Source organism: Macaca mulatta, chromosome 7 (assembly GCF_049350105.2).
Source record: "Macaca mulatta isolate MMU2019108-1 chromosome 7, T2T-MMU8v2.0, whole genome shotgun sequence".
In the NCBI taxonomy this organism is placed as follows: domain Eukaryota; kingdom Metazoa; phylum Chordata; class Mammalia; order Primates; family Cercopithecidae; genus Macaca; species Macaca mulatta.
The window spans coordinates 3,045,438-3,067,330 of record NC_133412.1 but is presented as its reverse complement, the minus strand read 5'-3'; the positions used below and the strand labels follow the sequence as shown (position 1 = coordinate 3,067,330).

At 37.9% G+C, this 21,893-nt stretch overlaps 1 protein-coding gene across 6 annotated transcripts in view; it reads left to right on the top strand.

The window, feature by feature from the left end:
- The window catches only part of GABRA5 (gamma-aminobutyric acid type A receptor subunit alpha5), an 80,836-nt gene that overhangs the window by 31,375 nt on the left and 27,568 nt on the right, over positions 1-21,893 (top strand). For all 6 annotated transcript variants that reach the window (XM_015141721.3, XM_028850628.2, XM_028850626.2 and 3 more), the window contains one exon: positions 14,636-14,718. In XM_015141721.3, the coding sequence (XP_014997207.1) occupies positions 14,636-14,718 (83 nt within the window). The remainder of the gene's footprint in view (positions 1-14,635; positions 14,719-21,893) is intronic.

Here is a 21,893-nt window from a genome sequence, read left to right as displayed (position 1 = left end):
TTGGATAAAAATGGGTTACAAATCAAAAATATCATCACACTGATTTTATATTTACCTATGTCATTACCGTTACTGCTGTTCTTGATACGGTTTTGAGTTATCCTCTTGTGTCCTTTTATCTCTGCCTAAAGGATTCCTTTGGCATTTATTATATGGCAAGTCTTATAGCAACAAACTCCCTCAGTTTTTAAAGAATGTATTTTTAAAAAAATTTCATTTTTGGAGCAGTTTTAGGTTTACAGACAAATTAAGAATATGGTACAGAGATTTTCCATAAACCCCTGTCCCCACACATGCATAGCTTCCCTCCTTACACATCCCCAACCAGAGTGGCACATATGTTACAATTGATGAACCTAAATTGACACATCATTATTGCCCAAAGTCCATACTTTACATTAGGGTTCACTCTTGGTGGTGTACGTTCTGTGTGTTCAGACAAAATTATAATGACATGTACTCACCGTTATGATATCACGGAGTATTTTTGCTGCTCTAAACATTGTCTGTGCTCCGCTTATTTTTATCCCTCCCTCCCCTGAGCCCCTGACAACTACTGACCTTTTTTACTCTTTTTTAGTTTTGCCTTTTCCCAGAATGTCAAATAGTTAGAATCATATCGTGTGTCATATTTTCAAACTGGCTCACTTCACTTGGTAAAATGCATTTAAGTTTCCTTGGCATAACTCTGTATTATTTGCATATACTATAGTTTATCCATTCATCTATGGAAGGACATCTTGATTGCTTCTGAGTTTTGGTAGTTATGAATAAGGCTGGTATAAACATTCTTGTGAAGGCTTTTGTGTAGACATAAGTTTTCAATTTCTTTGGGTAAATACCAAGAGCACAATTGCTGGATCATACAGTACGGGTTTGTTTAGTTTTGTAAGAAGTTGCCAAGCTGCCTTCCAAAGTGGCTGAGACAATTTGCATTCACGTCAGCAGTTAATGAGCAAGCTTCTCTTGCTCCACATCCTCTCCAGTGTTTGCTATTGGCAGTGTTCTGGATTTTGGCCATTTTAGTAGATGTGTAGTGATATCTCAATGTTGCTTTAACTTGTATTTTTCTGATGACATCTGTCTTGGAGCATCTTTTCATATGCTTATTTGTCATCTGTATCTTTTTTAGTAAGATGTTTGTTATGGTCTTTTATCATTTTTTAATTGGGTTGTTTTCTTATGATTGAGTTTTATGAGTTCTTTGAATATTTTGGATAACAGCCCTTTGTCATATATGCCTTCTGCAAATATTTTCTCCTACTGTGTAACTTGTCTTTTCATTCTTTTCACAGTGTCTGTCACAGAACAGAAATGTTTAATTTTAATGAAGTTCGACTTATGAATTCTTACTTTCACAGATTGTGCCTTTGGTATCTCATCTAAAAAGTCATTACCAATCCCAAAGTCATTTAGATTTTCTCTTGTGTTATAGGAGTTTTATAGTTTTGCATTTACCATTTAGATCTGTGATCCTTTTGAATTAATTCTTGTGAAGCGTGTAAGGTTAGTGTCTAGATTCATCTTTATACACGTGCATGCATGCCCATTTGGTCCAGCACTTGTTGAAAAGACTGTCTTGTCTTCAGTGTATGGTCTTTTGCTCCTTTGTCAAATATCAGTTGACTGTATTTTTGGGTGTCTATTTCTGGACTCTTTTCTATTTATCTGGTTGTCTATTCTTTCACCACTTCTACATTGTTTTGATTACTATAGCTTTTTAAGTCTTGAATTGGGTGGTGTCGGTCCTCTGACTTTGTTCTTTTCCCTCAATATCATTATGGCTGTTCTGGATCTTTTGCCTCTCCATATCAATATTAGAATCAGTTTGTTAATATCCACAAAACAACGTGCTTGAATTTTGATTGGCATTGCATAGCATCTGTAGATCGAGTTGAGAGGAAGTGAAATCTTGACAATATTGAGTCTTCCTATGAATGAACATGGAATTTCTCTCTATTTAGTTCTTTAATTTATTTATCAGAGTTTTCTTGTTTTTCTCCTAAATATTATATACCAATTTTGTTAGATTTATACCTAAAGATTTCACTTTGGGGTGCTAATGTAAGTTGTATTGTGTCTTTAAAATTTCATTTATTCATTGCTGATAGATAATAAAATAATCGACTTACATACATTGACCTTGTATCTGCAAGCTTACTCTATTCATGTATTAGTTCCAGGACTTTTCTGTTGTTGATTTTTTCAGATTTTCTTTTTTTCTTTCCTTTCTTTTTTTTTTTTTTTGAGATGGAGTCTCGCTCTGTTGCCTAGGCTGGAGTGCAGTGGGGAGATCTCGGCTCACTGCAACCTCCACCTCCCGGGTTCACGCCATTCTCCTGCCTCAGCCTCCCGAGTAGCTAGTAGCTGGGACTACACCCAGCTAATTTTTTGTATTTTTAGTAGAGATGAGGTTTCACTGTGTTAGCCAGAATGGTCTCGATCTCCTGACCTTGTGAGCCGCCCCCCTTGCTTCCGAAAGTGCTGGGATTACAGGCGTGAGCCAATGCACCCGACCCTCTTTCAGATTTTCTACATAGACGAGCATGTCATCTGTGCTCAAGGGCAATTTTGTTTCTTTTTTTCTTTAATCTATATAACTTTTACTTCCTTTACTTGTCTTATTACATTAGCTAGAACTTTCAGTATGATGTGGAAAGGGTAGTGAGAGTAGACATCCTTGCCTTGTTCCTGATCTTAGTGAGAAAGCTTTTAATTCCTCACTATTATGATGTTAGCTGTAGGTTTATGGTAGATTTAAAAAAAATCAAGTTGAGGAAGTCCCCCTATGTTCCCAGTTTACTGAAAGTTTGTATCATGAACACGTATTAGATTTTTGTTAAATGCTTTTTCTGCATCTATTAATATGAACATGTGATTCTTCTTGTTTAGTCTGTTGATGTAATGGATTAATTGATTTTTGTTTTTTTAAAACCTTCATATGAGGTTCAGGGGTACATGTGCAGGTTTGTTGTATAGATAAACTGTGTCACAGTGGTTTGTTTACATATTATTTTGTCACCCTGGTATTAAGCCTAGTAGCCAACAGTTATTTTTCCTGATCCTCTCCCTCATCCCACCCTTCACCCTCAAGTAGGCCCCAGTGTCTGCTGTTCCCCTCATTGCATCCATGTGTTCTCATCATTTAGCTCCCACTTATAAGTGAGAACATGAACATGTGGTATTTGATTTTCTGTTGCTGCATCAGTTTGCTAAGGATAATGGCCTCCAGCTCCATCCATGTCCCCACAGAGGACATGATCTTCTTTTTGTCACTGCATAGTATTCCATGGTGTATATGTACCACATTTTCTTCATCCATTCTAACTTTGATGGGCATTTAGGTTGGTTCCATGTCTTTATATTGTGAATCATGCTGTAATGAATGTAAGTGTGCATGTGTCTTTATAATAGACTGGTTTATATTCCTCTGAGTATATACTCAGTAACAGAATTGCTGGGTCAATTATATTTCTGCCTCTAGGTCTTTGAGGAATTGCCCCACTGCTTTCCACAATGGTTGAACTAATTTACACTCCCACCAACAGTGTATCAGCATGCCCCTTTCTCCACAACCTCACCAGCATCTGTTATTTTTTGACCTTTTAGTAATAGCCATTTGACTGGTGTGAGAGGGCATCTCATTGTGGTTTTGATTTGCATTTCTCTAATGATCAGTGATATTTAGCTTTTTTTCATATACTCGTTGGTAACATGTATGTCTTCTTTTGAAAAGTGTCTGTTCACATACTTTGTCCACTTTTTAACAGGATGTTTTGTTTTTTTTCTTGTAAATTTGTTTAAGTTCCTTATAGACTCTGGATATTAGACTTTTGTCAGATGCATATTAGACTTTTGCAGATATTTTCTCCCATTCTGTAGGTTGTCTGCCTGCTCTGTTGATAGTTCCCTTTGCTGTACAGAAGCTCTTTAGTTTAATTAGATCCCATTTGTTCATTTTTGCTTTTTGTTGCAATTGCTTTTGGTGTCTTTGTCATGAAATCGTTGCCAATTCCTATGTCTAGAATGGTATTGCCTAGGTTGTCTTCTAGGGTTTTTAGATGGTTGTAGGTGTGTGGCCTTATTTCTGGGCTCTCTGTTCTGTTCCATTGATCTATGCATCTATTTTTGTACCAGTACCATGCTGTTTTGGTTACTGTACATCTGTAGTATAGTTTGAAGTTTGGTAGTATGATGTCTCCTGCTTTGTTCTTTTTGCTTAGTATTGCCTTGGCTATTCAGGCTCTTTTTTGATTCCATATGAGTTTTAAAATAGTTTTTCTAGTGCTGTGAAGAATGTCATTGGTTGGTTGATAGGAAATAGTGTTGAATCTGTAAACTGCTTTCAGCAGTATGGCCATTTTAGTGATATCGATTTTTCCTATCCATGAGTGTGGAATGTTTTTCCATTTGTTTGTATTGTTTCTTATGTCTTTCAGCAGTGTTGTGTAGTTTTCATTGTAGAGATCTTTCACCTCCTGGGTGAGCTGTATTCCTAGGTATTTCATTTTTTTTGTGGTAATCATGAATGGGATTACATTCCTGATTTGGCTCTTGGTGTGACTGTTCCTGATGTATAGGAAGGCTACTGATTTTTTATGTTGATTTTGTATCCTGAAACTTTGTTAAAGTTATTTATCAGCTGAAGGTGCTTTGGGCTGAGACTATGGGGTTTTCTAGATGTAGGATCATGTCATCTGCAAACAGGGATAGTTTGACTTCCTCTCTTCCTATTAGGATGTCCTTTATTTCTTTCCCTTGCCTGATTGCTCTGGCCAGGACTTCCAGTATTATATTGAATAGGAGTAGTGAGAGAGGGCATTTTTGTCTTGTGCCAGTTTTCAAGGAGAATTCTGGCAGCTTTTGCCCATTCAGAATTATGTTGACTGTGGGTTTGTCATAGGTGGCTCTTATTATTTTAAGGTATGTTCCTTCAATACATAGTTTATTGAGAGCTTTTAACATGAAGGGTACATTAATTGATTTTGGAAAGCTCCCTCAGCAGCTATTTATCTGAAATATCATAATTTCTTCTTCATTTTGAAGGATCATTTTGTTAGAAATAGAATTCTTGGTTGACAAGTTTTTTTTTCAGCACATTTAGTATTTCCTCCCACTACCTCTGGGCTTCTGTAGTTTCTGATAGAAATCACCTATTAATGTTACTTAGGATCCCTTGTGCATAAATTGCTTCTATCTTGCTGCTCTAAAGAGTCTCTCTTCATCTTTGGCTTTTGAAAGTTTGATTATAATGCATCTCAGTCTGGATTTCTTAAATTTGTACTACTGGAAGTTCATTGAGTTTCTTTTCCTTCATAAAATTTGGGACATTTTCAGCCATATTTTTTTTCAAATATTCTTTCTGTCCCTTTCTTCTTTTTCTCTTGTTCTGGAACTCCCATTATGCATAATTTAATACTGTTGATGAGGTCTTGTTAAGTCTGTTAGACTCTGTTCATTTTTCTTCAGTGTTTTCTTTCTGCTCCTCAGAATGGATAATTTCATTTGACTTATCTTCAAATTTGCTGAATCTTCATCTTTATTCTACCTGAACAATCCACTGTTGAAACCTTCTAGTGATTTATTTACTTCAGTTGTTGTTTTTTTTTTCATCTCCTGAAGTTTTTTGGTTCTTTTCATAACTTCTTTTTATTTATATTCTCTATTTGTTGAGACATTTTTCTCCAGGTTTCCTTTATTTTCTTATTTCTTGTTTCTTTTAGATCTTTGATATTTAAGACAGTTGATTTAACATGTTTTCTAGTAAGTCTAATGCCTGTGTGTTCTCAGAGACAGTTTTCATTCATTTATTTTTCCCTTTGAACAGGCCATTGTTTCTTTGATGTCTTTTTTTTTTTTTTCTTGAAAACAGGACATTTTGATTATTATAATGTGGTGACTCTGGATGTTATATTCTCCCATGTCCATAGTGTTTTTTGTTTGTTTGTTTGTTTATGCCTGTTGTGATTATTGTTGTTTGCTTGGTTGGTGTGTTTTTGAGCTAATATTGTAAAATCTGTATTGTTTGTTCTATGGGGCTACTCTTTCCTTAGTTCATTGGTCAGCTAATGATTTGACAGACATATTTTTAATGCCTGAAACCAAAATTTAAAAACCAAAACAATTAAAGCCTCTCTCAGTCTTTGCAGATAGGGTCTGCATGCATGTTGAAACACTCTTTCAGTGCCTAGCCAGATAGTTTACAACATTGCTATAACTTCACTTTCTTCTTATGTGGAGTTTGAAGGTCAGCCAGACGTGAAAACTTTGGGTCTTTTTAGGTATTTTTTTAGTATGTGTCCAGCCCTGGGCATGCACGTGACCGCTTAGATTTCCTGGTATAAGTGGGAATTTTACAGCCCTTGTTCTTTATGTATACCTTTCCCCAGTCTCTTCTTTCCTAGCTTTTTGATGAAATAAATGCTTTTATTTCTTAAAGTTAAACTTTGAATTTTATTTTGAGAAAGAACCTTTCTTGTGGATTTGTGCTATTTCTCTTTTGTAGTAATTTTAAAAAAATCGTTCAGGCTTATGTGTATTTTCCTACATTTGATCTGTTAAGAAGATTTATTGTGGGGTGTGTAGATGCACATAACAAATTAAACAAAAATATTTCCATTTCTTGTCAATTGTTATGATGTCCTCCTGAGAAACATGAGCATTAGAAAAAAGCAACAGCTATGTTAATCAAAATAGATCAATATACTTTATACCTCTTTTGGATAAGAAATATATTAACATCTCAAAATTATCAAACTTATGCTGATTTTCCCAACATAAATAGGAATTGCTGACATCTTATTTTCAGTGGCCAAAAAGGAATGAGACTCCTAATAGTGAAAAGCACAGTGAAAAGTTCTAGCCCAGTATAATTCTGGTGGTTGGTCTCGTGTATCTCCTTACTACATGCAGGGATACAAAAGAAATCCATTAGCCTTAAAATAATTCATGAAATATGTAATTCAAACTCAAAGTAAGTTGTAGAATTTGGATCTATTTTTAAAAAGGAGACAGTCACTTTGTTATCTCAATAGCAGATTTTTTTAAAGCGAGGAAGTCTACAGTCTATAAACCAACACGTGGATCATTTTAGTGTATTCTTATTTGAAAGTTTTAAAATTTCAGTAATACATTAAGCTGATTTTTACAAGCTTGCCCTTCACTGAGTTTTAATTCTATTACGTATAAAATAGGTCGCTGTGCACTTTATTCTTCTAGCTCTCTGCTGCCTACTCCCCATTCCCGCCCCACAGCAGGACTTGATGTCTCATCTATTTCTTATCACAGGCAAAACCCTGCTTTGGATTTGATGGGGTCAGGCTTAGTGCTAAGGTAAAGATCCCTTAGGAGATTGGTGAACCAGGACAATCACAATGGCCAGGCCCTGAAAGAAACTAGGTCTGCAGTTCTTGTGTGGATCAAACACAACTGCAGTGGATCTACAACCGTCACAGAATGGGACCAGTACACACGTCACAGTCAGAAAAAAAGGCGAGGGAATTGCTGAACCTGGCAGTGACCTTTGGGTTCCAACATACACTGTTCCTGACTTACCAACGTTTCTGTTCCCAAAGTTCAGTTTTCATTTGGTTGACTGAGCTTCAGAATCCTTTTTTCCTTGAAATATTGTAAGCTGAAGCTAGGTTCCTAGAAAATCAAGCAATGCCTAACTACAGGTATACAAATAACACATATGGTTCATCATGATACTGATTGCATATAATAAAACAAATACATCGTGCATTCTGTTCCTTAGTAAACAAGTTTGGAGTTATTTTTATGAGCACAGCAGTACAGGGGAGAAAGGTCTAGCCAGGCAGGATTTAGGCATCAGGCAGGGCTCATGGGAAAGTTTCTGAAGGAGAAATAGGCCACCTGTATTGCTAGCATCAGTAAATTATTAAATATATATGCATGTATGTATGTATATATGTATATATTTGTATGTATGCCTATGTATGCCAGTTCTTTTTAATTGAATATTTGGATCAGTATCTCTTCATTTGCCAATCTTGATCTGAGTCAGTTGTAGGGAAACAGGCCTATAATCCTTACAGCTGGGTTTCCTTTCCAAGACGTCCCAGTCATAGCACACACTGTGCTCCCTGTGCATGCTGTGAATCTCCTCTTCCATCCTTTCCAAGGATGTGACTCAGGTGTAGAGTGAAAATTCACCAGCAGCATCCCTGCTGGCGTGCTGAATAAGCCCTGCACAGATCTGCAGCTATGAGTACACCAGAGGCACCAGAGTCAGGCTGCAGCCCAATAGAAGAATAGTGCCTACCGTCATGCCAGCTGCAGAGTGCCAAACCCTGTGTCTCCAAACCCTGCAGGCTTTCCGATGGCCACAGCTCTGGTGCACAGGAAGTTTTCTCTATTAAGCACGGGTGTGTTTTTTACAAGGCCTCTCAGGACTAGACAAAGATCGTGATGAAAGTAAGCCTTATTTCTTTTCTGTGACATCAATCTTTAGACACTGTGTCGATACTGAATTTCAAGGGTCTCTAAATAAATTCCCTATATTGCCTGAGAGTCACGGGTAGCATCTTCACAGGGAGGTCATGTTTCCAGTAATTCCGGCTGAGGCACAGCATGCTGTTCAGTAACCGACCCAGCTAGGACGCCTCGCATGAGACGTCTGTTTCATTATCAAAGTTGGAATTTTCACTGCAGTGAACGTGGTGTCAGCTACTTACAAATTGGCTAATATTACTACATTTATTTGTCAACTTTGTGAAAATGATTTCAAAATATGCATGGGGCTGCTCTTCAGCACAATAACTGCTGGTCATTAGACTTGTATGAGTTTCCTGTTGCTGCTTAACAAATTACTACAAACTTAGTGGCTTTTCAACACCAATTGATTCTCTCACAGCACTGGAGACCAGAAGTCTGCAATGGGTCTTGTGTGTCTAAAATCCAGCTGTGGGCAGGATGGCCTCTCTTCTAGCTTCTCTAGGGGACAGTCTGTGTCCTTGCCTCTCCCAGCCTCTGGATGGGCCAGATTCCTTGGTTCATGGCCCTGCATCACTCTTGCTTCCGCTCCTGCCATCAGATTTCCTGCTCTGATTCTGACACTCCTATCTTCCTCTTCTACGTGGCCTCATGATGACATTTATCCCACCCAGATAAACCAGGAAAACCTCCCATCTCTAAAGCTTTAACTTCACCACATCTGAACAGTCCTTTGTGCTATGAGGGAAACATATTGACAGGTAGGAAGGGTTAGGACATGCACATCTTTGAGTACCACCATTTTGTCATTGCATCAATAGGAAATACAAATTTTGGCTTAAAACACAACAAAGTTATTGTCTTATAGTTCCAAAAAGGGTCCCAGGAGGGTACAGTCAAGCTGTTGGCAGGATTGCATTTCTTTCGGACCCTCTAGGGGAGAGGATGTTTCTTGCCTCTTCCGGTTTCTAGAGGACACTTGTATTACTAGACTCTTGGCCACTTTACACTGGCCTCTGCTTCCTCATCACATGTCTTTCTCTGAATCTGACACTCTTGCTTCCTTCTTAGAAGGAGCCTTGTGATTATATTGGGCTCCCATGGAGAATCCAAGATTATCTCTCCATCCCAAGATCCTTCAATGAATCCCATCTGCGAAGCCCTTCTGCTGAGTGAGGTAGCACACTCACAGGTTTGGGGTTTTGTGCATTGGCACACGGACATATTTGCAGTGCCATAATTTTGCCTGCCACTGTCACACCTACTGCACCGATGCAGGATTTCCATGAGAATGAAAAAGGCTTTCATTTGAAGAAGATTTTAGTAGAATTTTGGAGATTTTCTTCAGTCACCTCATTGTCATCGAACTGGTCATAGCCAAAGCCATTTTACCCTTTTTATACCTATCATTTATTTATTTCAGAGAATAAAAGAATTTTTTTTTCTTTTTTTCACACTCTGGTCCAGAAGACTGGACCAGAGATATTAGGCAGTTTTACAAAGGTCACACAATTAGATAATAGCAAAGCTACTCTAGAATTTGGCCGTTTTACCCATCATAAAGTACTCTTCAGCCATGAGCTGCTCCTGACCAAGCAGAGAGCACTTTCGTGAGTTTAGGACCCTAAGCCCTCAATTATGATGATATAAATCCGAGTTGAAGCAATTATCTTAAATTATAAAAATGCGCGACTGGGCATGGCGGCTCTTAATCCCAGCACTTTGGGAGGCCGAGGTGGGTGGATCATAAGTTCAGGAGTTCAAGACCAACCTGGCCAACATGGTGAAAGCCCGTCTCTACTAAAAATACAAAAATGAGCTGGGCGTGGTTGCGGGTACCTGTAGTCCCAGCTACTCGGGAGGCTGAGGCAGAGAATAGCTTGAACCCGAGAGGTGGAGGTTGCAGTGAGCCGAGATCATGCCACTCTACTCCAGCCTGGGTGACAGAGTGAGACTCCATCTCAAAAAGCAAACAAAACAAAAACAAGCAAGCAAGCAAACAAACAAAAAAACCCTTCTTCTTATCCTAAAATCAAGATGCTCTTCAAAAATGGGACATTATGCTTCAATAAGTGAATGCTTGAATGTCTTAACAGAAATTGGAAGTAAAACAGAAATGGGACCTTTGGAAAACTGGATTCCTGGGTCTTCCAGTAATTCAGTGAAGTCTTTCCACAGTCAAGTTTCTGAACCTTTTGGGCTTGATTTTCTTTATCTAAAAAGTGAGGGTTTCAAGCAGGTGACCTGGCTGTCTCTCTCGCACTGTGACGGTCACCTACAGCACAGCGGCCTTGATCTCAGCTCTGTGTGGAGGCGGCTGGTTCCACATCAAGGCATTCCACGTTTCAAGAGCCCCATGAATACAAGGCCTTCTTTCACAGAGAGATCCTTTGTGAGTGTTATAAAAGCATAGGCCATTTTTGAAATGTGTAGAGGGATCGAAAATTTAAATTTATTTCCTGACTGAGGCTGAAACAGTTCTTATTGAGAGATTTATCTGAATAAAACATTCATGTGTTAGAGGAGAGAAACTATCATAGATGAAGTATACTTTCCTGAGGTTTAGAATTCTAATTCTAAGGCGCTCTATAAAATTGGGAGAAGTCACAAGGCTCTAATAATAACATTTATTGAGATGGTAATGTAAAAAAAACTGTCTTTTTTACATTTTTACTGGAATTATTTTTTCTTTAAAACTGGCCTTTTTTGTAGATCCAGGTAAATGCTGTCCACCTGTGTTTGTGTACCCTCACTGTCCCCGCCCTTGCACGCACACACACACACACACACACACACGCTCCTGCAACATGCTAAAAGCCACCTCCTTGGTGTACATTCCTTGTTAAAATGCCATCTTTCAACATTGTCAGTGCAGTGATTTTCGGAAGGTGGGCAGTTCTCAGGGCCAAACAGCTAGAATGAAGCTCACCGTGGCAGAAAGAGTGGCTCTGGTCCCTTTGTAAACACATGGTGTTGGCCAGGAAAGGAGGAGGAACAAACCAGGAGCTGGCAGAGTGCCTCATGGGCCATTTGGGATGAGGTTTCCCTGGGGTCTGCTCTGAGAGTAGGGGCATGCAACAGAAACGTCAGGTCTGGTGCCTGCAGTGGCCTAGTGGATTGGAGCTGGACACCAGCACAGAGCAAGGGGGCGAGGGTAACTCAGACTCTCCAAGTTGTCAAGAACTCAGCCCATAGACTGGCTTCTAGGCAGCCTCCAGACCCAGTGGGAAAGTGAGTGCCTGCTGGGGGCTGGCAGACATGTTTGTGTCTGGAGAGAAGACAACCATCTCCACATCCACCTTGATGATGGCGTAGACCATGTGGGGTTGTCAGTATCGTTGTCGGGAGACTCAGAGAGTAGAGCTAGGGCTGCTGGTTGAAGTCTTCAGTAGCGCAGCTGGGCTAAGACAGTCGGGTCACTTGAAACGCCCTCCCCTCCACCCCACCTCAGACTGCTCCCGTGCGGGCCCCACGTGCTCCTGTTAGAGCCGAGGCCACAGGCCAGCGCAAAGCATGCCTCTCCTGATCAGAAGTGTTCTCTAAGCTCCCGCAGTGCTGTTTCCTCGCGTGCTCATCTTCACATTTACTGCTATGTATCTAATCTTACAGCTTTGTATACACTTCCTATTTCCCGACTAAAGTCTTCCTCCTTAAGGAAATTCTAGATATTTTGAACTCATTGTGATTTTGTCCCCAAGAACACATCTGACCCCTTGAGATTCTCTGCTCCAATAACTGCATCACTTGACAAATTGCTTGAATTTGCTCACCACCATATAAAGTAACCTGTTTTCCTTTGTGTTGGCTGAATACCGTCTGTATAGGCATTTTTTTTGAAGTTCTAATTTTCCTAATTCCAATAAGTTTTTTCTTTATTTACCTTACCAATTTCATAGTCTCTAATAACAGTCCTTTTTGATAATTTATGATTGAAGTGGTCAATTGCAGGCTATTTATCAGGTAAAATAATATAAAAGTCCAGCAACAGCTAATTGAAAATTACACATACAGACAGAAACACACACATGCATGCACGCTAGAATCAAATATTTAACCTTTTAATGTCACGATTATATAAAGATTTTGGTGATGGGGAAAGTACTTCTGCTCTAATGTTAGGTGTAAAGAAGACTGACTTATATACCAAGAATGAAAAGAAAATATATGTACATGTCGAAAAACTCAGGGCTAAATGAAGGTGAAATCATAAGTGAGGTGGTAGATGTTTATAATTTTCTTGTTATTCTAGGGATATGTGTGGAATATCATTTAAAAAATCCTCTCCCAGCCAGGTGCAGTGGCTCACACCTATAATCCCAGCACTTTGGGAAGCTGAGGCTGGCAGATCACCTGAGATCAGGAATTCGAGATCAACCTGGCCAACATGGTGAAACCATGATCCCTACTAAAAATACAAAATTTAGCCAGGTGTGGTGTTGGGCGTCTATAATCCCAGCTACTCAGGAGGCTGAGGCAGGAGAATTGCTTGAACCTGGGAAGTGGAGATTGTGGTGTGGCAAGATAGCACCAGTGCACTCCAGCCTGGGCAACAGAGCAAGACTCTGTCTCAAAAAAAAAAAAAAAAAAAAAAAAATCCTCTCCCTGCCTGAATGTGAGACTTTTGTGTTGTGTTCTAGGTTATCTAACACACAGGCCTCTGTGAGTTACTCTATCTTTGGGGAAACTGTCCGTCAAAAGTTTTGGCAACAGAAGATTTCCTATCTTTGAAGGACACGGATCTTCCTTCCACTGACATGTATTTTAGTTTCATTCAGAGAATGCACACATTGACTTCTCAGTCTGCAATTACCGTGTGAATTATGTGCCCAATTTAACAGCAAAAGGTTAATCTATTTCACAGAAGGAAGTAGTAAAAGCAAAAATGGATGTTTACGTTTTGATTCTCACCCTAGGCTAATCGGGGACATTCAGTCTTAAATAACAAGGAATGAACAATAGCACTAATGTAACCTTGAATTATTATTTGCTCTAAAAACAGAATTATAACATGCACTCGAAGTTGAGCGTTTTGTATCTCCATCTTTCATTGTATGTAATCTCATTTATTTTAAATAATGGAAAGAAGAACTAAGGAACAGAAGATGGACTCATTAATAAAATTTAGAATCATCCCTAATTGGCGAAGGTGGTAGAGAAATGAAAGCACCACGGTGTGGCAGCTCTGGGAGTGCACTGGCTTCCTACAGAACAGAGCCCTGCCTATGCCGCATGTGGTGGTGCCTTTCAGGGACCTCTGCAGCCAGGGCCAGGCAGCCTGGGTGATTGTCATGGCTCCACCACTGAGCAACTCTGCGTTCTTGGCCCCAAACTCCTTAATATCCACACCTCACTTTTCTTCTTTGTATACTGAGATGGTCATAGCACCAGATTCTCCCCGTGCTGTTAGGGTGAGATGAGTCAATGCAGGTAGAATCCCTTACAGGCTGCCTGGCACAGACATGCCAGCACTTGTTACCATCACTATTGTAGTTACCGGTGACAGTGGTAGTGCTTGGTGATATTAGAATTTGGAAGACTAGGCCTGGATTAAAAAATAATAATTTGGGTGTACCAGAAGATTGTTATTACGGGTTCACTTACTATACAGTTTCATATTGGCCCATTACACAATGGTTATAGCCAGGTTCTGGTCAAAATTTGGGCATGTAGGAAAACTCTGCGCTAAATGTACCACGTGAAGTTATAAGTGAAATGGTAGATATTTGTAATTTTATTAAACTTTTTCTGTATTTTCCCATATTCTACGAATATATGTGCATTTATTCTACATTTATATTTTTTGAGCTTATAAGCCATTTTAGAAAATGCGTATGTTTTCAGTCCTGTCAAGGAAAGCTTTATGATAATGCTCAATAAGGGATAGGAAACAAGGAATAAATAACTTTTAAGGGCATCTTAAATTGTTTTACAGGCAGTAATGTATGTATAGACACACACCCTAAGCCACTGAACTGCTGAGTAGATTTGATTTAAGCGTTGTTTTTGAATGATACTCACCTACAACACAAACTTATGCAATTTGGTGGGGTAGTTCAGATAATCTCATAAAAGACATTAAATTTCAAAAGTACTTAATAATGGCTTTCTGGGACATGATGGTGGCTCAGTGAATGGCTAGAGTGAGAGAGTCATTGAAAGGTCTTGATCTTTTATTTTTCAGCTTGACCATCTCTGCCGAGTGCCCCATGCAGCTTGAGGACTTCCCGATGGATGCTCACGCTTGCCCTCTGAAATTTGGCAGCTGTAAGTTATTTTCACAAGTAAGAGCCTTGGACATATACTTTGGGTATCAATTCCACATTTATTCAGAGGAATTTAGGTTCTGCATATACATAAGCACAGTAGGATGCAGTCTGTTTAAGAAGCCTGGAGAGTGTTTTGCTCTCCCCAGACTAGCTTTCTTGTTTGTAAAATGGGGTCATTAACACCTGCCACACATCACAGATTAGGATAAACTATGACAATGCCAGTGACATCACTGAACAATCTGGGATGTGCCCCTCTGGGGGTGTTTCTCCTCAGATCTCCAGCAGGCAGTTCTTTTTTGTTTTTGCATCTCAGACTACAGGTCACCTCGTCAATGGTGACCAGTACCCAGTACCCAGCCAGTGGTATTTTTTATTGTGCTGTAATCATTGCTGTGTTGACTCACTTCTTCTAGAATGTTTCACAAGAGTAACAGCCTCATCTGTCATGTTCATAGTCAGTGCTCACCCAGAACGCTCAGCATTTTAGGAAATTTGTGTTGCTTGAACAAATAAACAAATTATCTGTATCACAATACTATAGATATATACTTACACAATTCAAATAGGAATTCCTGGATTCCAGCCATTCCAGACAGAGGAATTGACAGTTGAGACAGTTGAAAAGTTCTGTGTCTTATGGGAAAATGTAATCTATTTTCTTTACTGTGACAATTAGAATGTTTTAAAATATTCTTGAAATATTTATTTCTCCAGATGTTAAATTTTGTTACACTTATTGTTTCAGCATCATCCCCACATGTGAGATATTTGGAGCAGACTTGAAATTGATCTAGTTCCCATCTTTCTTTTTACTCTTCACTTGCGCACATGCTATATGAAGTTTTCACTTTGAAAGCACAATGTTCTCGTTGAGATGAAGCATGAAAACTATGGGTTTGAATCCTGGCTCTCCCACTCCTCTGCTGAGTAACTGTGGGCAAGTTAATTAGACTCTCTGAGCCTCTCTCCTCATTTGTAAAATAGATGAGAGCTGTTGTAATATGTTTGAAACTGGCAGAGTAACACCAGTTAAAGTGTTCAATAAATGCCCATCATCATCATTACTATAAAAGTTCATTATATTTATAGCTTCTTGACAGGATGCATGTCTCATCACTATAAATCATCTCTCTTTGAACATATAATGCCTATGCAACTAAATTTTGTCTAATATTAATATTGCCACACTAGTTTCTTTAATTCTTGCCTGGGATATCTTCTATCCTTTTTTTTTTCCTGTTTCCTGTTTCATTATATATCCAAGTTGAAAAGTTCTATGCCTTACTGGAAAATGTAATCCATTTTCCTTACTGTGAAAATTAGAATGTTTAAAAATATTTCTGAAATATTTATTTCTCCAAGTATTAATTTTTTTACACTTATTGTTACAGTTATTTTTCCCTTCCTCTTTAAAAAGAAACATCACTTGTTGAAGAGACTATCTTTTCCTCATTTTTGTATTCTTGGCACTCTTGTCAAAGATCAGTTGACTGTGTATGCATGGATTGATTTCTGGACCTTCTATTTTGTTCCATTGGTCTCTATGTCTGTCTTTATGCCCATGCCATACTGTTTTAATTGCTGTAGCTTTGTAACATATTTTGGAATGCCTCCAGCTCTCTTTTTTCCCCAAGATTGTTTTGGATATTTGGGGATTTTTGTTATTTCATATGATTTTAAACATTGCTTTTTCTATTTCTATAAAAACTGCTGCTGGAATTTTGATGGGCATTGTATTGAATCTACAAATCACTTGGAGAGTGTGGACATTTTAATAACATTAAGTTTTTCATCCATGAATGAGTGGTGTATTTCCATTTGTTTGTGTTTTCTTTAATTTATTTCATCACTATTTTGTAGTTTTCAGTGTACAGATTTTTCAACTCCTTGGTTAAGTTCATTAATAAGTATTTTGTTCTATTTCATGCTGTTTTAAGTGGGATTGTTTTTCTAATTTCTTGTTCAGATACTTCATTGTTAATATATAGAAATGGAACTGATTTTTGATGTTGATTTTGTATTGTGCAACTTTAATGAATTTATTGACTAATTCTAACAGTCTTTTGGTGGAGTTTTTAGGGTTTTCTGTATGTAAGATCATGTCATCTATAGATAGGGAGAGTTTCTTCCTTTATGATTTGTATGTCTTTTAGTTCCTTTTTTTGTGGAATCGTCCTGGATAGGTTCTAAAGTATTATACTGAATAGAGGTGGTAATGGTGAGTGGGCATCTTTGCCTTGTCCTGATGCTAGAGAAAAAGTTTTCAGTTTTCCACCATTGAGTATGCAATTCACTGTGAGATTTTCATATGTGGCATTCATCATATTGAGGTAATTTTTTGCTATTCCTTGTGTACCAAGAATTTTTATCATGAAAGGGTGTGGAATTTTGCCAAACACTTTTTCTGCATCTACTGAGATGATCAAATGATTTTTGTTCTTCATTCTCTTAATTGTATTACATTTTGTTCTTCATTCTCTTAATTGTAATGTATTACATTAATTGATTTTCATGTGTTGGACCTTCTTTGCATCCCAGAGATAAATTCTGCTTGATATAAACCTCTTAATGTATTGTTGAATTCAGTTTGTTGAGACTTTATTGAGGAGGTTGGCATCTATATTCATCAAGGACATTGGCCTCTTGTTTTCTTTTCTTGGAATATTTTTGACTGCTTTTCATATAAGAGTAATGCAGGACTCATGAGTGTGAGTTTTGTTCCTCTTTAGTTGTTTTGAAGAATTTGAGAAGGACTGGATTAAATTCTTCCTTAAATGTTTGGTAGAATTCACTAGTGAACTATCTGGTCCTGGGCTTTTCTTTGTTGGGAGGTTTTGATTATAGATTCAACTTCCTTACTAGTTATTGATCTATTTAGACTTCCTGTTTCTTCGTGATTCAGTCTTAGTAGATTGTATGTATTTAGGAATTTACCCATTTCTTCTAGATTATCCATTTTATTGGCATATAATTGTTCATTGTTGTCTTTTACAAATCTTTTCATTTCTGTGGCATCAGTTGCAATGTCTCCTTTTATTTCTAATTTATTTATTTGACTTTTCTTTTTTCTTAGTTTACATAAAAGTTTGTCAATTTTATTTTTTTTTCAAGGGTCAAACTCTTTGCTGATTCTCTGATTCTTTTTTATTGTTTTTATATTCCCTACTTCGTTTATTTCTGCTCTAATTATTATCTTCCTCCTTCTACTACATTCAGACTTAGTTTGTGCTTCATTTTCTAATTCCTTGAGGAGTTGTTTATAAATTTCCCTGTTGGTGCTGCTTTTCTTATATCCCATAAGTTTTGATATGCTGCATTTTCAGTTTTTGTCTGTTTCAAGATATCTTCTAAGTTCCCCTTTGATTTCTTCTTTGGCCCATTAGTTGTACAAATGTGTGTTGTTAAATTTCCACATATGTATGAATTTTCTAGTTTTTCTTCTGCTGTTGATTTCTGGTTTCATTCCATAGTGGTAGGAAATTTCTGTCTTCTTAAATTTATTACATTTGTTTTGTGACATAAAATGTGAATGTTCTGTGTGTGCTTTAGAAGAATGTGTATTCTGTTGCGGTTAAAGTGTTTTGTGTATGTCTGGTGTTGTTCCAGCCCACTGTACCTCTTTGTTGATGTTCTGTCTGGTTTTTCTATCCATAACTGAGAGAGAGGTATTGAAATCTCCTACTATTATTGCACTGCTATTTCTCCCTTCTGTCCTGTCAATGTTCGCATTATATTTTCAGTTGTTCTTACGTTGGGTGCGTATTTACTTATAATTGTTATATCTCTCTGGTGAATCAGTCTTTTTATCATTATATATTGTTCTTATCTCTTGTGACAGTTTTTAACCTAAATTTATCTTGCCTTATGTAAATATAGCCACCCCTGCTCTCTTTTCATGGCCCTTTGTCATGAGATATCCTTTTCCATCCCTTCATTTTCAGTCTATGTGTGTCCTTAAATCTACTGTGAGTTTCTTGTAGACAGAATAGAGTTGTGTAATCCCAGTACTTTGGGAGGCCGAGGTGAGTGGATCGCTTGAGCCCAGGAGTTCAAGACCAGCCTGGGCAATGTGAGAAAACACCATCTCTACAAAAAAAAAAAAAAAAAAAAGTTTTAAATTAGCTGGACATGGTGGTGCATGCCTGTAGTCACAGCTACTTGGGAGGTGGAGGTAGAAGGCTCACCTGAACCTAGGAGGCAGAGGCTGAGGTGAGCAATATTTACCCCACTGCACTCCAACCTGGGCAATAGTGTGACACCCTGTCTCAAGAAAGAAAGAAAAAAACCACAAAAAACAGAGTTGGATCTTGTTTTCTTATCCATTCAAACTCTCTTGTGTCTTTTGATTGAGGAGTTTAATTCATTTACATTTAAAGTAAATACTGATTGGGAAGGATTCACTATTGCCATTTTGGTAATTGTTTCTATTTGTCTTTTATTTCTATTGCTCCTCTTTAACTCTCCTGCTGTCTTTGTGCTTCATTAATTTTTTTTTGTATTGATATGCTTTGATTCCTTTCTCTTCTGTAACTTCTATAGTTATTAACTTTGTGGTTACTGTGTAGCTTACATAAAATACCTTAAACATGGCTGAGTGTGGCAGTTCACACCTGTAATCCCAGCACTTTGGGAGGCTGAGGCGAGCGGATCACGAGGTCAGGAGATCGAGACCATCCTGGCTAACAGTGAAACCCCATCTCTACTAAAAATATAGAAAAAAAATTAGCCAGGCATGGTGGCAAGCACCTGTAGTCCCAGCTACTTGGGAAGCTGAGGCAGGAAAATGGCGTGAACGTGGGAGGTGGAGCTTGCAGTGAGCCAAGATCGCACCACTGCACTCCAGCCTCAGCGATAGAGCAAGACTCAATCTCAAAAAAAAAAAAACATCTTAAACGTGTAACAGTCTATCTTATGATAATATCTGAACTTCAATCACATATAAAGACTACACATTCACTACTATTTCCCACACACTTATTTACATCCATTTATATTGTGCATCATTAAAATTTTTAGTTATAATTATTTCTAATACTTTTGCCTTTTGACTTTTATATGAGAATTAATAGTGACTTATTCATCATTGTACAATAATACAGTATTCTTTATTTATCTGTGTATTTACCTTTCCCAACAAGTTTTATACTTTCTTATGCTATTGTGTTGCCATTTAGCATTCTTTTAACTTGAAAAAACTCTCTTTAGTATTTCTTGCAAGTCAAGTCTAGTGGTGATGTGTACTTTCTGCTTTTGTTTTTCTGGAAAAGTTTTTGTCTTGCCTTCATTTTTGAAGGAGAGTTCTTCCAGGTATACTGTTTTTCAGCACTTTGAATATGTTTTATCATTCCCTGCTGTCCTGCAAGATTTCTGATGAAAGAAATCCACTCATAATCTTATGACATGACTGTAACAAGTGGCTTCTTTCTGGCAGCTTTGAAAATTCTTTGCCTTTGACTTTTGACAATGTGTTTATAATGTGTCTTGGTATGGATTTCTTTGGGTTTGCCTTATTTGGAATCCTCTGTACTTCCCAGATCTGTTTCTCTATTTCCTTTCCCAGATTTGGAAAATTTCAGCCATTATTTCTTTAAATAAGCTTTGTTGTTGTTGTTGTTGTTCTTTCTCTCTCTCTTCTCCTTTTAAAACTCAGTATACTTATTAGTCACTTGATGGTGTCCCATAAGTCTCTTAAGCTTTCTTTTCTCTTCTTCGTTCTTCTTTTTGCTCCTCTGACTGAATAATTTCTGCTGACTTATCGTTAAATTCATTGATCTTTCCTTCTACTTGATCTAGTCTGCTGTTGAATCCCTCTGAGGAATTTTTCAGTTCTGTTATTGTATTCTTTAGCTCCATGATTTCTTTCTGGTAATTTAAAAATATTTGCTGTCTTTTTATTGAAAATTCACTTTGCTCATATATTGTTTTCAGTAAGTATCTTTATAATGGTTATTTTAAATTCTCATCAGGTGAATTATATAACTCCATTTCATTAGGATCAGTTTCTGAAGATTCGTCTTGTTTCATTTTATTGAACATATACCCCTGTTCCTCATTTCTTTATATTCTGTATTTGGTGTGCACATTAAGTAAAACGTTCACCTCTCCCAATTTCACAAACTGGCATTGTACAGGGAAAGACCTTCACCAGTCCACCTTTGCCAGAGATTCTGGAGGCCTCTCCAACCTTGGCGCTGGTCAAACTCACTTCCTTTATTCTAAGCAGCTCCTAGGCATCTAGGGTATGCTGGATCCCACTAGCACTCAGAGACAAGCAAGACTGAAACCAGTTCCTCAGACAGCCCTCAGAAAAGCTGTCTTTCCGTGTTTTCTGCATCAGGTCATATAATCATGTGAGTTTTCTTTAGCCAGTTAAAATGGTGGGTTACATTCCTGCCTTGCAGCCCTGGAATAAACTTTATTTGGTTATCACATATAATTATTTTTATGTATTGTTGAATTCAATTTGATAATATTTTGTAAATGAGTTTTTGCATATATATTCTTTTTTATAATATCTTTTGTTTTGGCGCCAGGGTAATCTTGGCTTCATAAAGTGGAAAGTATTCCCACCTATTTTATTTTCTAGAAAATACTGTATAGAATAGGTGTTGATTTTTTTTTTTTTTTTTTTTTTGAGACGGAGTCTCGCTCTGTCACCCAGGCTGGAGTGCAGTGGCCGGATCTCAGCTCACTGCAAGCTCCGCCTCCCGGGTTCACGCCATTCTCCTGCCTCAGCCTCCTGAGTAGCTGGGACTACAGGCGCCTGCCACCTCGCCCGGCTAAGTTTTTGTATTTTTAGTAGAGACGGGGTTTCACTGTGTTAGCCAGGATGGTCTCGATCTCCTGACCTCGTGATCCGCCCGTCTCGGCCTCCCAAAGTGCTGGGATTACAGGCTTGAGCCACCGCGCCCGGCCTAGGTGTTGATTATTTATTTGTTACAATTCTTCATTGAAACCACCAGGGCTTGAAGGTAACTGTTTAGGGAGATATTTATGCTTTAAATTTTCTTAGTGTTTAAGACTGTTTGAATTGGGTACCTCTTATTAGGTGAGTTTGGGTAAATTGTGTTTTCTGAGAAATTGGTTCATTTTATCTAAGTTATATTAAATTTGTGTAGAGTTATTCATAGTTGTTATATTACTGTCTTGATGTCTGCAGTGTCTCTAGTG